The 15,873-nt window shown below is 40.8% G+C and overlaps 1 protein-coding gene across 3 annotated transcripts in view; it reads left to right on the top strand.

Moving 5' to 3' along the window:
- The window catches only part of srgap1a (SLIT-ROBO Rho GTPase activating protein 1a), a 96,328-nt gene that overhangs the window by 56,106 nt on the left and 24,349 nt on the right, over positions 1 to 15,873 (top strand). For 2 of the 3 annotated variants that reach the window (XM_059334541.1, XM_059334543.1), the window contains exons 6-12: positions 441 to 569; positions 2,856 to 3,077; positions 3,612 to 3,713; positions 9,610 to 9,807; positions 10,327 to 10,411; positions 11,757 to 11,784; positions 13,714 to 13,819. In XM_059334541.1, the coding sequence (XP_059190524.1) occupies positions 441 to 569; positions 2,856 to 3,077; positions 3,612 to 3,713; positions 9,610 to 9,807; positions 10,327 to 10,411; positions 11,757 to 11,784; positions 13,714 to 13,819 (870 nt within the window). Of the gene's footprint in view, positions 1 to 440; positions 570 to 2,855; positions 3,078 to 3,611; positions 3,714 to 9,609; positions 9,808 to 10,326; positions 10,412 to 11,756; positions 11,785 to 13,713; positions 13,820 to 14,479; positions 14,514 to 15,873 lie in introns of all 3 variants that reach the window. The other variant, XM_059334542.1, reaches the window with a different exon arrangement.

Genomic DNA, 15,873 nt, shown 5'->3' on the forward strand with positions numbered 1-15,873 from the left:
CCTGGAATGCATTTGGGAAGTGTTAAAATATGGACGATCTGGAAGTGTGTGAGTCAGAGCCCATTGGTCAGTGGACGTGACTAACTGACACCATGTATTTGTCTGCTAGAGAGGAAGTGTAGTCTAAAGACAGATGGCTCAGACTGAGGTTCCCTAGTTGAAGTGAAGGACACAGGCTGTTTTTAGTTTAGGCTTTTCTTTTTTCGTTCTTGTTCCTCTTTTTTTTCCTGCTATTTTTAACATAATTTAACTTATTCCTGCTCTAATGTTTATTGAAGTGGTTCTTTTGCCTGTAATCCAGTCTCAACTCAGAGATGCGTGCGGAGACATTAAAGCACAATCACTTGTCAGAAAAGGCAATTCTCGACTCATTAAATTTATCCTCACTAGATCGCTCTGTTGTTGTGTTTCTCATTCTTCGCCTCTAATTCTCTCATCAGCGCCAAGCCAAGTACTCCGAAAACAAGCTGAAGTCGATCAAAGCGAGGAACGAGTACCTCCTGACACTGGAAGCGTCAAACTCCTCCGTTTTCAAATACTACATCCACGACTTGTCGGACATAATTGATGTGAGTATAAAACCACATGCTTTTATCAGCAGCCGTTCCCGGAGACAGCTTCATCTTCGGCACAGACCGGGAAAAGTTTTGTGCTGAGGACATTCTTACATAAACAGAACACACACTTTGCAGACTCCTAATCTACTAAGGTAGATTTTATTATGTGCCTTTGTGCTTCTCATGCAGTAGACCTATTGCTATTCAGATTTAAAATCACGATCAGAGGAGAGACTGATGACTTTAGCAGCCGGGCCTGATATAAAACAGATCTTAGGACACCATATTGTGGGATGGAAATTACAGTGCAGGACTGAATTAAAGCAGCTTATTAACTTTTGTGAGGAAAACTATTCTTTAGTCTTTTCTTCTTTTCATGTCATTATTGAAAACCCACATATATATTAAGTTCTGCCATGTTTTCCTGACATTTTTTTCCAGTGTTTTGAACATTTTCCACATCTTTCAAACTGTCTAGACCAGGGGGGTCAAACTCTGGCCCGCGGGCCAAATTTGGCCCGCAGTTTAATTTTATTTGGCCCGCGAGCCAATATCAAATTATTATATTATTATTGTACTATAAAAGTTGACCCGCTGGTATTATACGGCGCATTTACCGCTAATACTAGATTTATTATTGTTATTTTATTTTTAAATGTATTAACCTGTTGAAAAACTTTATTTTTATATTTAAATCAGAAGGATGCAAATAGAAAAGAGGCATACCATTTTTATTTAATAAATGAATGACATTGATGTGTTTTTTCTATGAAATTTGAATTTGCATGTCTGCACTATTTAGTTATATATTGTATGTTTATAAGCGTTGCTGGTTCCATATTTAATGTTAAAGCAAAACATGTTTGGTATATATTAAAAGGTTTATTTGTTCAATGTTGGCCCGCGATTTTATTCAAGTTGGCCCATTGTGTATTTGAGTTTGACACTGGTCTAGACCCTGATGCTCAAACCTTTTTGTGTGTGTTTTTTGTCATGTGCAGCTACGGGTCATCACTCCATTCACTAGATCACTCATGTCTCTCTGCTCTGCTTTGAAGCAGTTGGCCTTGTTTGACTTTTCTGCTTCTGTACGGATCAACATGACTTTATTATATTTATTTTATGACTCACTTAGGCTATTATTATTTTGTTTAGAAATAAACTACTGTGCGTGCTTTTACTAGAAGTGGGAGAAGGTCTGGTTTTAAGCTCGTGTTCTTGAGGGTTTTATATTCCAGACAGGACTGAAGGAGAAGAGAAATGCAACCTCTATTCAGCGACATGCTGTGTGGTGAAATTACTCCTCTCCCTGCTTTGCTCACAAGCCTTCACATCACACCAGGGTGTGTGTATGTGCGTGTGTGTGTGTGTGTGTGTGGGATGCTCTCTGCGTGAGCTGTATGTGCAGGCTCACACACATTTGTTTATTGATGAAGGCGACTTTTTATAGTTGAAAACAAAGCGTACAAGCTGGCTGGTATTGCTTTGTGTTTGCCTATCACTCAGGCCATGTCTCGCTTGTGTGTGTATCTGTTTGTGTGTGTGTGTGTGTGTGTATGTGTCTTTGTGGGTGCCTGGGGCGTGTGTGTCTTCCCAGGAGAGACCTTGGCCAAGGTTCTAGTTATTAAAAATCAGCATTAGTTCCTGGAGGTAACATTGTGTAACACAGAGCCAACACTGCTGAGTCAGAAGTGCTGGACTGTTTATGAGGAAAGTTGTCTTATTTAAGATCGATCTCTTTTTTTTTTTTTTTTTACCATATACCGGTCAATTACAGGTAGACTTTGACTTTATTCTAAGAAAAAAAAATTATTTGTTTGAAGAAAACATTAGTTATTTGGATTCAGCTGTTGTTGTTAAGTGTAGAGATGAAAGGGTAAAAAATTAATTGGCTACTATTTTGATAATAATTTATGGTAATTGTCAAGAAAAGTTTTTAGTTTATTGTAGGTATTTTTTTAGTTGTCTGCATTTATTGTATATACCTCAGTAACAATAGAAATGAAGGTTATCAAGAAGTGTTTTCTGAAATTGTAAATCAATAAATGAAATGAATGAATGTTCCAGGTTTTCACATGTGAAGTTTGATTTACTATCATTGGCAACACAAGACAAACATTCAATCATTTTTGGGTTTTGGATGGTGAAATAGACAAAACAGGTTGTTGTTTTCTTATGATAATTGAGAGAATAATCAGCAAGTTGTCAGTAAAAATAAGGGGGGAAATGTTGTACTAGCCCTGGTCTAGTATTAGTTTGTGTAGGATAATGTTGACCCTCTTCTTTCCTCTCTTCCAGTGCTGTGATTTGGGGTACCACGCCAGTCTGAACCGGGCCCTGAGGACCTACCTGTCAGCCGAATACAACCTTGAGACGTCACGGCACGAGGGTCTTGACATTATAGAGAACGCCGTGGACAGTCTAGACCCTCGCAGTGACCGACAGAGGTTCATGGAAATGTACCCCACGGCTTTCTGCCCACCAACAAAATTTGAGTTCCAGTCTCACATGGGAGATGAGGTACAAAACTCCACAACTGTAGCTGTATTCGGAGGGGAAATATGCAAAAAATAAACCACATTTATGTCATTAGTTTTATATGTGTTGCACTGCAGATATACTGAACAGCATGGAAGTGAACTTGGAGTTCATTTAAAAAAAAAAAGTCTCAGACTTAATGAGGTCTGATTTCAGTGGCTTAAGTGCAGCGTTTTACTGCGTCTTGGCTGCCGAATCAGGTTTTATGGGGCACGGAATTTGACAAATCATGTGTTAATTCTCCCCCTGCAGTCATGTAGCTCAACATGTGTTACGAGTTTTACTGTTTGGCTGGCACTGCCAACGCTGATATCATGTCTGTTTACTTGCTGTTGTTGTGTGGATGTCTGCATTCACTTAGCAAACGTCACCATGGTTTGCTTTGCAATTGAAGAAGAATTCGGATGCCTGCATCTTGTTTAAACCAGAGCTTACGTGGCCTCCTTGTTCCGTCAATGGGCTGTTCAAGTTCCTGATTCACAACTTCACTCTTCTTTCTTTTCTTTTTTCCCCGAGGTGTGTCAGATCTCAGTGCAGCCACAGGTGAACGGAGAGCTCATCCTGAGGTTCCAGCAGCTTCAGTCTCGCCTGGCTACTCTAAAGATTGAGAACGAAGAGGTAAAAAGTCATTACACAGGTGTATGTTGTGTGTGGGATCTAGATATGTGAAACATATTCCTTGCTGCTCTCACATTATTGTTGTTGTTGAGTTTCATCCTGCTGTTATTTGTTGGTTGCATGGTGCTGACAGCTGCATAGCATTACTGCTACTAAAGAAAGTTAACTTTAGCCAGAAGTCATCCAAGGTGAGACAGAGAAATAGTTGCTAATGATCTCTGAAGAATCAAAGTTTTTTTTTTGTTGCATACACACACTGCACAGACACACACATGCACACTCTGTATTTTCCTCTCTCATGCCCTGCAGGTAGCCATCAAACCGGCTCTGTGAAGCCTCCATTTTTGCTCCCACCGGTAGAATTCTCTGCTTCACTTTTATTTGCACAAACCTGTCCCGCACTGCAATGTTTTGACATTGGAGGAGCATCTCTGCTTCTCAGGATGCATTGTTTTAAATTGTTTTAGTAATAGTTGTAATTGTAATAATTTTTTTTAGAAAACAGAAGCAAATAGGGGAGAGATACTATGACTGAGTGCATTCTTATCCATTACGCTGGCTTGTGTTATGTCTGACCTGCCTCCTCTCTCACTGCAGTCTCTTTATCCTCTCAGTTTCTCTCCCTCCACATCGGTGCACTTTCTTTCTTTTATCCCACTACAAAGAATCACAGGAGCATGTCACTAAACTTCCTCTACATCCACTGTGACTTCCCATTCCCTTTGATCATATTGCAGACACTTTGTGAAGTTGACTGAAAGTACATCTACTGGAATATACAATGGTAGATAAAATAGCTGGATTTTGGCGGTTATTTAATGTGCTAATTACTAGAGCCAAAGCAAATAAAAATGAATCTGTCACACATTTGATAATCATTCTAAATTGAATGAATGCACACTGGGGATTTTTTTATTTTTTTATTTATTTCTACATTTTTTTCCGAATCTTAACCCTCTGAAGCGGAAACAGCTTCAGGGTGATTGTTGCACGTGTGACATTTTACTCACTGTGGCCTCGTTTGTCACTGCAACATATAAGCACCTAATTGGAAGCAGCACAATCATGGCTAAAAGCAAAGAAATCTCAAAAATGTCTTTAGTGCTGCATAACACAGTTCTGAAGCCAAAAATCACAAAAGAATAAAATGCAAGTTGAATATATTTGATAAATTATTCTTGTAAAATTTGAGAAAAAAAAGAAATCTAAAAATACAATAACTTTCTAGGTCTCCCCAAGTGTGACCAATATTGTACAAAAAAAATGGAGCTACACATGCTATACATCTTGAACTATTTACCTCATTATAACCTTTACTAACTGTTCGCCCCCCTCCTCTCTGCACTGTCAGTAAAAGGTCAGTAAAAGTCTCACTGAATTTTCGTCACATGGCTTCTCAGTTGCACTAAGGAATTAATTAAATAATTTAATGTTTTTTATAGGATGTGGTTAGTGCAAACGGTTCATTTTTGGCAAAATATTTAAATGAGACCTGTTGGATTAAGTGATTCTGATTAAATATCACAATTTTTAGCTTATATTTATTAGATTATATATATATATTTTTTTTTTTTCTAACAAAAATGTTTGTCACATATGATTAATTCAAGGAACACCAGAATTGTGAAAAACTTCGACAACACTCTTTTATTATTATTGTATTTATTATCTATTTTAACAGTTTCTGGCTATGGTAAAACGGTTTTATTTTAAAGAAAATATGTCTTTCAAATCTGCTACCAGGTTTTGTGGTTCAGAGGGTTAACTATTCATCGATAAATAATAGAAATCGTTAATAACGGAAAGAAATCCCTGGTTGCAGCCATACTAAGTAACATATTTTTAGGCTTTATGCTGTGTATCAGGGTTGGTCAGGGTCTAGCTGGTGTCACCACAGTTCACACTGCCTGCAGTATGTGCAGTTATTTTGCAACTGGACACATATACATGCACCCCTCTGTTTGTTTGTGTGTGTGTGTGTGTGAGGGTATGATGACAAGCCCTGGTTGCTTCATGTCCTTGTCCGCCTGCCTCGATGAAGCGGATGTCCTGGTGGGTCAGAATTGGAGGGCGCTGCTGCGTTGTGTTAGGATCACCAGATGGCCTCTCTTCCCGGGCACAGCGTGCCAGATACATCCTTGAAAAATGAACTTTCAAAGCGCTGTGACGACCTACAAGCACGACTGTCAAATGTACAAGGGAGAAAAAAAAGAGTCTGTCTTTATCCGGCCAGGAAAGGCTGCAGGGCAGTGCTTAATAGAAGTGCAGCTGTTTCCTCAAACCTCTTTGACTCCCGTGAAACAGTGAAAGAAAACATTGCTGAATAATTTACTCTGCATCAGTGGTGGGTGGAAGTGCGGCCTGGGGAGAAAACTCTGGATCTGGCTTTTGCTAACGGGTGGCCCAGCTGGGTGCCTCACTGCAGAAATTACAATCAAAATTTTTTCATTAAAAAAAGTCTGTTCTCAAAGGACACCGCTCATTTCAGCTCCTCAGTCAGACAGCGTGGTTCATCTCGTTTTCAGATTTAATAATCTGGCCATTTAGATCTTGTTTGCCTCCATATGAACCGGAGCTAACACAGGCTGTTTTTTCTCTCTTTTATGTTCTCAAGACATTTCACACTAAACTCTGGCAATCTAATACCATCTTGTTTGCAGGGAGTGTTTGTTTTTCTCTGATAAATCTCAGGGAAGCACATCAAAGCCTGTGTGTGAGTGAGTGTGTGGGAGTGTGTGTGTGCGCTCATAGCGGGATGATCAGCAGATTACACATTTACTTCATAGTCTGCCTTTTGAGCTGTGATGAGTGATGGTGATGTGTGATGCTGTACTGCTGCCCTGCAGAATAACACTGATTTTAAAACGCGGTGAATGGAATTATTTTGGATTCTGACAGCGCAGAAGTTGTTTTCATTCCAGAGATGACTGTAAATAAGCCAGACTGATACTTAGCTCCTCATACTGGGTAGCAGTGTAGGAAATACATGAGTCATGGCTCTTTATTGAAAATAAACAAACTTAATTTAATCCCAGGGACTTTCTCCAGGTCTGCTGTGCAGCTACAGGAACTAATGGGCATATCCACCGAGTCTCTCTAAGAGCTCCGTTGTAATTGAGCCCAGCAGTGAACACTGGTAACTATTCGTCTGCTGAATAATGGATAAACTCAACAGCTTTTTCACTGGGAGAAATTCTCTCGCATGCATGGGTCCTGTCTTCATGATGACAGCTGGGCCTCTCGCCTCCACGGGGGCCACCGGGGATGAAGCTGCCAGGGACACAGGGAGAGAGAGACCCAACACACTCAGAACGTGTAACTAATGAATATATGTCGGCACCTGCCGTGGATAAAACTGCAGCACGTATGTGTAAAGTGATACTGTAAGTGTAGATTTGTGTATGTTTTCTCTGTCTCTTAAAGGCAGCAGGTTATTTTTCATTTTTGTGCAGAGAATCTCCTCTTTTATCACCAAACGATAACCCCCCCAACTGCTGTCACAAGACAGGATGATGTTTTTGGGAAGTTTTACAATCGCAGAATCCCCCATTTCCTTTTTCTACGCTGTCATTAGTCCTGTTCAAACCTGTCGTATGTTTTGCCCGAGCATATGTGTCAGCACTGTAATCCGTCAGTGTTACACATGAAAGAGATGAAGTCCACCTTGCTTTCTCAGGTGTTTTTTTTTTTCCTTTTTGAAGGCCAAATGAGTCATTGGTCAAAAAATCAGCTCATCCACTGTTGTCTCAGAGTGTATAACAGTTACACACGAGGAATCCACTTTGTTCTTTCATTAGCACTGAGGTCAGACTTGCTTAATTTCTAAGAAATGGGGTCACTACCTTAGAGTGGGGGTCCTCCTGACCATTAAGAATAATTAGGAGGACTCCCAGCTGTGTCTCACTCAGGGCACCATTGACCTGTGGTCCCCCCACCTTTTTAAAAGCACACACAATCGAGCACTTTTATCCCCCCACAGAGTGTCTCTGTTGAATGACGAGGAGCATTTTGTTGATTTTTTTTCCTCAGAGATAGTTGTTGGTGTTTCTACACCAGCATGGCCTCTTTCCTGCTGCAGCTTTTCCGCATCAGTGATTCATGCTCACATGCTTGACAGTCTCTAGTCTCTTCCTCCTTGTCTATTTGTCTCCCTTAATCTTTTTCTCTCTTTCTTCCTATTCGCATTTCCTTCTCATGCAATTGTCCTTAGCCTGTATGGCCCTATAGTGGTATTATATTAGTAAACTCATTGACTGGACTGTGTTAGTTAATAAGTTTGAAGGATAAAAAGGCTGAATGGTCACTCTGTTGACCCTTGACTGACCCTGGCTTTTATACATTTTCATTAAGGATGTACCAGTGCACAGAAGTCAAAGTATGGCCCATATCATGTATGGAGTCACGGTTCCATGATTTTCTAGATAATAATTTTGGTTATTATCAAGAAAACCATGGAACATGTCTAAGAATCAGCTCTTAAATTAAACTCTTAGCAGCTATTTTTGTTATCATTATATTTGTCCAGGCATTAAAATGAACAAGAAATTGAAGAAACAGAGTGGTCTAACATTTTTTTCCATGACTGTATTTGTCCTGCAAGATCTTTATTTACAGTCTGCACAATCAATGTTTATCTGCTTTGGTCTCTTTAAAGTTTACGGAGCTGTTACAAGCTCATTTGCCCTCCAATTTGTTTGTCACATCCTCTGTCATCTTATGTCATCATAAACTGCACACAGTCATGGCCTGGAGCACTCGCACTGACCAAACATCTCTCACAATAAGTGGTGGGACACAGTCTGCAAAGTGCTGACGTTTATACACAGTAAAATCAGTGTACCCAAATCAACACTGTAAGAGTTGATCTTAACACTTTTAAAGTGTCTATATGGGTCCACACCTCAACACTTTTTCGAGTGTTGGTACCTTTACACTGAGTTAGTGTAAATTTGATGTGTGAAATTTGAAATGACTTTGGACGAAGGGCTTGCTAGCGTTAGCACCACTTTAGCACGCTAGCTAGCGTTAGCACAACTTTAGCACGCTAGCTAGCAACTCCGAAACATAGCATCATCTTATCACGTTTTATATCTGTGGTTACAAAGTGCATTACTTGTCTCACTCAGCCAAGACGTCAAGCCAAACTTACCGTTTACTGCCGTTACTCACTTTTTATGTTACAGTGAGACTAGCATGCATGCTAACCGCTAGCTCATTAAGCAATTAATTAAATTGTAACCGTTAAAAGTTGAGATGTAGCTCTAGGGGCGACGTTAACACTTGAGGTGTGAAATGCAGGATCAGAGTTTAGAGTAAGAAGTTCAGACTTAATATTTAAACATTTACACTTACAGGTTTGATTTAGTGACACTTTCTTTTTACACTCGGTTTTGACAACAACTATTTATCGACTGAGAGTTAATTATAATGGATGAACTCTATCCAGAGTATAATTAACTCTACTAGTGTATGTCTAGTTTAACACCAAGAATTCAACTCTTCTCAATTTGCAGTGTAAGCTCCGGCTGAAACACTCCTGTTGACAGGGAAGAGTCGGTTATGGAAATGAATCTTAAAAGCCTGCGACTGAATGTACTATCTCCAGCAGACACTGTTCACCTCTGGCCCCTCTGAGTGCATGCTGATAGATTGCTTTGGCTGGGAGTCATGTTCAGGGACTAGTGGATTTTTCCGGAACTTGCATCTTGTCTGAAAACACCTGAATTTTTCAGAGTGTCACGGGATGTGGAGGGGGGGTTTTAAGGGAGTGCAATGATACAAGCCGCTAGGTACGCTGTGATGATAACATTGTGATAGTGAAGAGATGACATCTAGCTTTTAAGCTGGCTGGATTTTACAATTCTTTAACTCTTCCTCTCATTCACTCTGTCTCCAGATCAAGAAGACGTCAGAGGCCACCCTGACAACCATCCAGGACATGGTGACCATTGAAGACTACGACGTGTCCGAGTGTTTCCACCACAGCCGATCCACGGAGTCGGTCAAGTCCACCGTGTCAGAGACGTACCTCAGCAAACCCAGCATCGCCAAGAGGAGGGCCAACCAGCAGGAGACTGAGCAATTCTACTTCATGGTGAGTGAAGATATGTGCTTTAAGAGAAGAAGATACAAAGGGAAAAGACTTCAGAGATGTCTGTTTATTTCTGTATGAAAATAGAAATAAATCTCTCTTTGAAGCCTTGCTTTGCTTTCTATACTTAGATGTTTAAAAAGAAGCGAAAATGTCAGATTTCTCCTGTCTGATTATATACTTTATCTAAAATGAATCTGAGAATATGAATTCAAAGCCTTTAATAAAAACTTTGTGCATGTGAATGTTGTCGGACTTGAAAGCCCGAATCTCATGAACCAAACCCTATTAACAATCTTTGATCAGTTTGCAAAGGGGGTAGTTCTCCCAAAATATTCCCATTCTGTAAGGCTAACCGCTATCGTGTTCCAGTCTGAAGATGGACATGCTCTGATAAAGGCTTTAAAAAGACTCTCAGCGTGTCCTTTGCCCTTGGCTTTCTTATCATAGATTGCTGTCTTAAGAGCGGGTGCTCTGGCTGGCACTCAGGGCCGCCGTGTAATTACTCTCAATTCTCCACAGAAATTCCGGGAGTTTCTGGAGGGCAGTAATCTCATCTCCAAACTGCAGGCCAAACATGACTTGCTGAAGAGGACTCTTGGTGAAGGTACAGTCGCGATCCATTTACTTTTATACTCCTATAGCTCCCACTGTACCTCTCAATGTCAAATCCACTTTCAGCAGTTTTTATGCGCCGCCTTTCTTCTGCCAAAACGATGATGTGTTAGCCAAAATCAGTGTTCAAACAGCCAATCTACCTAATGATGAGTTATTGAATTTCTTCCAATTTCTGCAGTCATACTCAAGCAATTTCAAGGAAACATACAAAGTCTTGAAAGTTTGGAAAATGCTTAATTTAAAAAGTAATCTTTTCAAGGTTATGAGTATGCTTGAATTTAAATATACTCCATGAAATGTGCTTGTTTTTTAAGCATAATTTGGTATTCCAGCTACACAATTACTCCTGTAAACCCGAAAATCTTTTAGCTTTTGAAGTTTAACAGTGTCATTGCTGTATTTGTTGTCCAGACGAGCGTAACTGACTAAAAGCGAGATAATACTTGTTTTGGTTAAGTTCCTTGAAAGACCTTGAAAATGCTGGAATTTAACTCTTTAAAAAGAACGATTAATGTCAGCCTTCTCTGTGGCAAATTTTTCCACTACACAAAGCTCCTAGATGGTAATCTGGGTTTTATCCAAGCAAGCCAGGGCTGAGGGGGATTGTGAACTTGTATTATCCGTCTTAGTGATTGATTTGCTCCTAACTTAATGGACTGCCGTGCATTAGAGGGGTGGCGGTCATTACAAGGCTCTCTCCTTGGTCCACAGTGGAGGAATTTCCTCGAGGCCTCAGTCAGTCATTGTTCTAACCAGCAGTCCTGGTGGTCTCAGTCAAACTGTCCACTTAATGAATAATGGAGACGCGTGCTAACGAGGAGGAGAAAAGCCTCCTGCTTCTCCCACACGCTCCTTAATCATATTGTTGTCAATGAGCTGGAGTACAGTATGAGTCAGTCAGACACACAGACAGGTCCGGTCCTGCTCACAGGAACAGATGGCCACACAAACCAAACTACCCCTGTTCTCCAAAACCATTTGGAAGCTATTTTGTGCTTAATCTTACTTGTCCTGTCCAAACTTGTAGCTCTGTGTATTTCTATAATGATTAGTGTGTCTGTGCATCTACGTCAGATGTAAACTTTGTGCCTGTTTGGACTGTAATTGTAATGTAGCTGAGGTGTTGCCTGTTGTGTTTGTGTGTGTCGGCTGGTGTGTGTATGGGTTTTGTTTGCACTGCTCAAGAGGCCAGCGGTTGCGGACAGATGGCAGGCTTCAAATGCTTCACTAGCCATATGCAAAATGCACCGCAGGGACCTCAGAGACTGGTCCTGGCATGTCCACACATCTAACTTCTCCTCACATCTTTTCTCTTTTCTCTCTTCCCCCCGCAGGCCACAGAGCTGACTACATGACCACAAGGTAAATTACACACACACTTCAGGACCTGTGCATATTCAAGACACACATCCAGTCCGCTGTTCTTCCAGCAGCGACAGAGACATTCATGACGTGGGCGAGGACAGTTTGCCTCAGGATATTCTCATGTGAATCCTCCGTGACCATGAAGACTTTTCTTTTCCCCGCTGGTGGAACACACTACCAGTTCCAACCAGAGCAGGGGCGTCCCTCTCTACCTTTAAAAAACTCCTGAAGACCCAGCTCTTCAGAGAGCATCTTCTTCCTAGCACCACATGATAATTCTAATCCTCAAAGAATTGTCACTAGCACTTATTGATGCACTAATTATCATTGCACTATACCTTGATTGTTTGTTTTTACTCTTCCTGTAAGTCGCTTTGGATAAAAGCGTCTGCTAAATGACTAAATGTAAGACAAACTCTGTGAAAAAATAGCCCAACGTGGTACCACGTGACTGTCCTACCCATTCCCAATTGACTATATATCAGGCCTGTAGAGAGAACGAGAGGTGGTGGTGGAGAATATTTAGGGAAAACCAGAGGAGAGAAGAAAGAGTCAGCATGCAATTTAAATGTTTCTTTCAGTTTTGAAGAATGACAAAAGAGCGAATAGGAACAGATGTGTCAGTGGAACCCTTAGGCTATCATTTATGTTCAAGTATGTAATTATCTTATTGAATATACTCCATTACGTTAATTTAAGTAACTATTTTTTGGTCACTCATTTATTAAGGCTACATATTTTAGTTACATTTGACTCCACAAAAAATATAACCACATTTAGGTCTGAGGGAACCATTCTTAGTGAATGGTCAGCCAGGAAAGAAGAGAGTTAATTAAGTTAATTTTACTTTTATTCTAAATAATAACAAAAAAATGACAGAATACAGCAGAAAAAAATCAAGTTGTAACTTTTTTTTCCTTGTAGAATTGCAGGGGAAGGGTCACATCAAACAACCAATGATCTCTGTTAAGCAAAGGAGAAAAAAAACAACTTTTGAATAAACATCTCTTGAGTAGAGCTAAAATGGTTATTAGATTAATTTATTAGTTAATGGATAAAAAAAATTATCTTTAGCTATTTTCAGACTGTAATTGAGAGTTTAATATTTTTTTCAAGAAAAATATCTCCTCAATTGGGATATTTGTTGCCCTTAAAATAAAAAACAAGACATGCAGACACATGAACATATCACCTTGACTGAAATAATTTGGCTGATTTTCATAGTCCAACATGTTATAGATCAAAAAGTCATTTGAAAAAAAAAAACTATTGGCATATTAGTCAGTGATGGAAATACTTGTGAGTTGCGCCCCTGCTGTAGTAGAGATTAATTCATGTATTTGTAACCAAGTAAAATGTCAATAAGTGCTGGGGTGGTACTGCATTACTGCCTCATGAGACAACTTTATTCATATTGCAAAGTATTTGTGTTGGCATGATCAGATGATCTTAAACACCTTCAGGGTTTCTAGCGCAATAATTTTCTTCGAGCAGCAGGAGGGACCAGAGTCCTAATCTCAGTCCGACTGGTCACAAGGAGCCAAATTGCATTAGAACACACACACACACACACACACACACACACACACACACTGAGAGAGTCAATCCCCTGCAGGGCCTGTCATCAGGTGGATGCTGACACATTCGATGCTCCCAGCGGGTCTGATATTTCACTGGCCTGTGGTATCTTGTGGAGAAAGAAAAGACAGGATTATAAAGGGAAAGTTAATTCATGGGTTTCAGCGGTGTCTGAAAATTCCCTCATTCTCCCCGTCCATCATCTTGAGTCGAAGGGTTTTAAAGATTAGTCGGCCTCTACTTCAGTTCAAGTTTTTGAAGAACATAAAGGTTATTGGGGAACAGATAAAGCACTCTGAAAGGAAAACTGCATTGTTTACTTCTTCTAATGCATTCTTTGTATTCTAGACATCCCAATGGGCCGCTCAAAACCCACACCGGCACCCGGCGGGCTAGACCCCGCTCCGTTTTTAATGTTAGGTTATTTAATGGCAATTTGGAGTCATTTATCAAGGTACTGATTACCAGTCTGCCCGCTTGACATTGCTACTCCTCCTATCTAATTTCTGTCTTGCTCTGGCTTTCTGGCCATTTTGGTGGGTTCCCCCAAAGCATTTTAGCTTTGATTTATCTTCTACCAACAAAAAACAAACAACAACATAGTTGTTGGATTCTGGAAACCTTCCTCATGAGTCAGTGAGCTCTGGCAGTCTGCGCCTGGGATGTATGGGTGGCTCTGATAGATTTGGAGGGCTGCAGGAGGAGAGGAATGGCAGTTGGAGGGATAAATGTTTGTCTCAGTCAGCTCCCCTGACTCACTGCTGACCTGGCATCACTGAGCTGCTCTGGCAGAGATATTCTCTCCTCCTCCTCCTCCAGAGCGGGAGCAGAGGCCAGTGAAAACAGCAGGGTAAATGGCAGTCAGGGAGCGGATGCCAGACTGATAAGGTGTGCTGCCTCCCTCCTCCGGCCTCTTCACTGCCTCTCACTGGTGGCTGTGTCCGGTCCTGCCTGGTCCTGTCCACTTCCCGTTGTTTCCTTTTGGGTTTGATGCCAGCACAGAGTGGAATGTGGGTGCGCTCTTGGTAAAAAGCTTTGGTGGGCAGCTGCTGTGGTCCTAATCTGGGTCTTGCTTTTTTCTCTCTTTCTGTTTCTCTGCGACACCTCTCCGTAGCCGCGGACGACGGAACTCACACGCTCGACATCAGGTAGACACCTTGAAGCATCTTTGGGGGCCCATGCTGCTTGTCTGCGCTGTCTTCCTTTAACTGTCCTGCCCTAATAACATTTTTAACCTCATATCATGTTTGTCTGTATCTTGTATTCATTACCTGACTTCTGTGAGTAGACTGAGACCGACTGAATTGAAGATTTTCTCCTTAAACAAAGATGCTGCAGCAAATTTTTTATCTTTAGTATCAATTGTGTTTCCCAGCACAAACCACTTCCAACTTCAAAATTGGTATTGACTTCATGTGATATAAAGCCCTCGTCCCCAGTCTCACATATCCAAAGAGATAGTATTGCATAATCCTGATACACCAGACCTGTGCAGCAACCCTCACAGCTCCACTCCAACGATAGATTCTGGCATGGTGGCTGTGTTGGGGCCGTGCGTATACCCCTGAGGGCTGTAAACAGATCCACTATCATTAAAAGCATGTACTGAGTCCCTGTCCAGCACTGAGCTGCAGGAGCAGCTGGCACCAAGAGCAGAACAAGAGTGCAGTCCACGTCTAAATACGTGAGAGGAATGTGTTTCCTCTGAAGGAGACGGTGCTGCTCCTCTCATCTCGCCACTCCTGCAGCCAGCTCCGTATTGAGCGTGTGGCTCTTTAGATTAGCTCTCCTTCATTTAAACACAGAGTGCACTTGATTGCTCGCATAACAAGACAATAAGTATATTTAGCAGCACTGGAGGCCGATTGAAATGTGCTGGACAACAGGTTTCTACATGCTTGTTGTTGTAGCAAGTCAGTGCTTTTTGTATATATATATATATATATATATATATATATATATATATTATACATATTTTCCAATATCTCATGATCAGTGAATTATCATGGGAGACTGGGCGTGAACACATAGCTGGGGAAGTCAACTCAGTCTGTCTCAGTTAGATCTCAAAAAGGTAACCCTCACTTTGTGTCTAAACAACTTCACTTACACTGGGTGTGCATGTCTGTATACTTTTATTATCACGTTAACGTTTCTGTTAGAGCCCGACCGATACGTCAGCAGGCCGATATCATCATTCTATATATTAAAGGCACAATGATTAAGATTTTCCTGTATAGACTCATAAAAACTTAATCTGTTATGATTATCACTGATGAGGTGTTTCGGGTCGTTTCTATCTGCAGAGACCCTGCCCTCCTGTGTTTTATCCTTTTTTCATGTTGCAGTTTTGGGGATGTTTCAGAAAAACTTAAACAGTTCAATTTTCCTGTCAGGACACCAATATTATGCCTATTAGTTAGCTATTCTGAGGATTGCTTAACTTGCTAATTAGTTGTCGTTGAGCCAGGGGGGAGGGGCTTACTCTGAATGTTGTGTTTACAAGCT

This window comes from Centropristis striata, chromosome 6, assembly GCF_030273125.1.
Source record: "Centropristis striata isolate RG_2023a ecotype Rhode Island chromosome 6, C.striata_1.0, whole genome shotgun sequence".
Classification (NCBI taxonomy): domain Eukaryota; kingdom Metazoa; phylum Chordata; class Actinopteri; order Perciformes; family Serranidae; genus Centropristis; species Centropristis striata.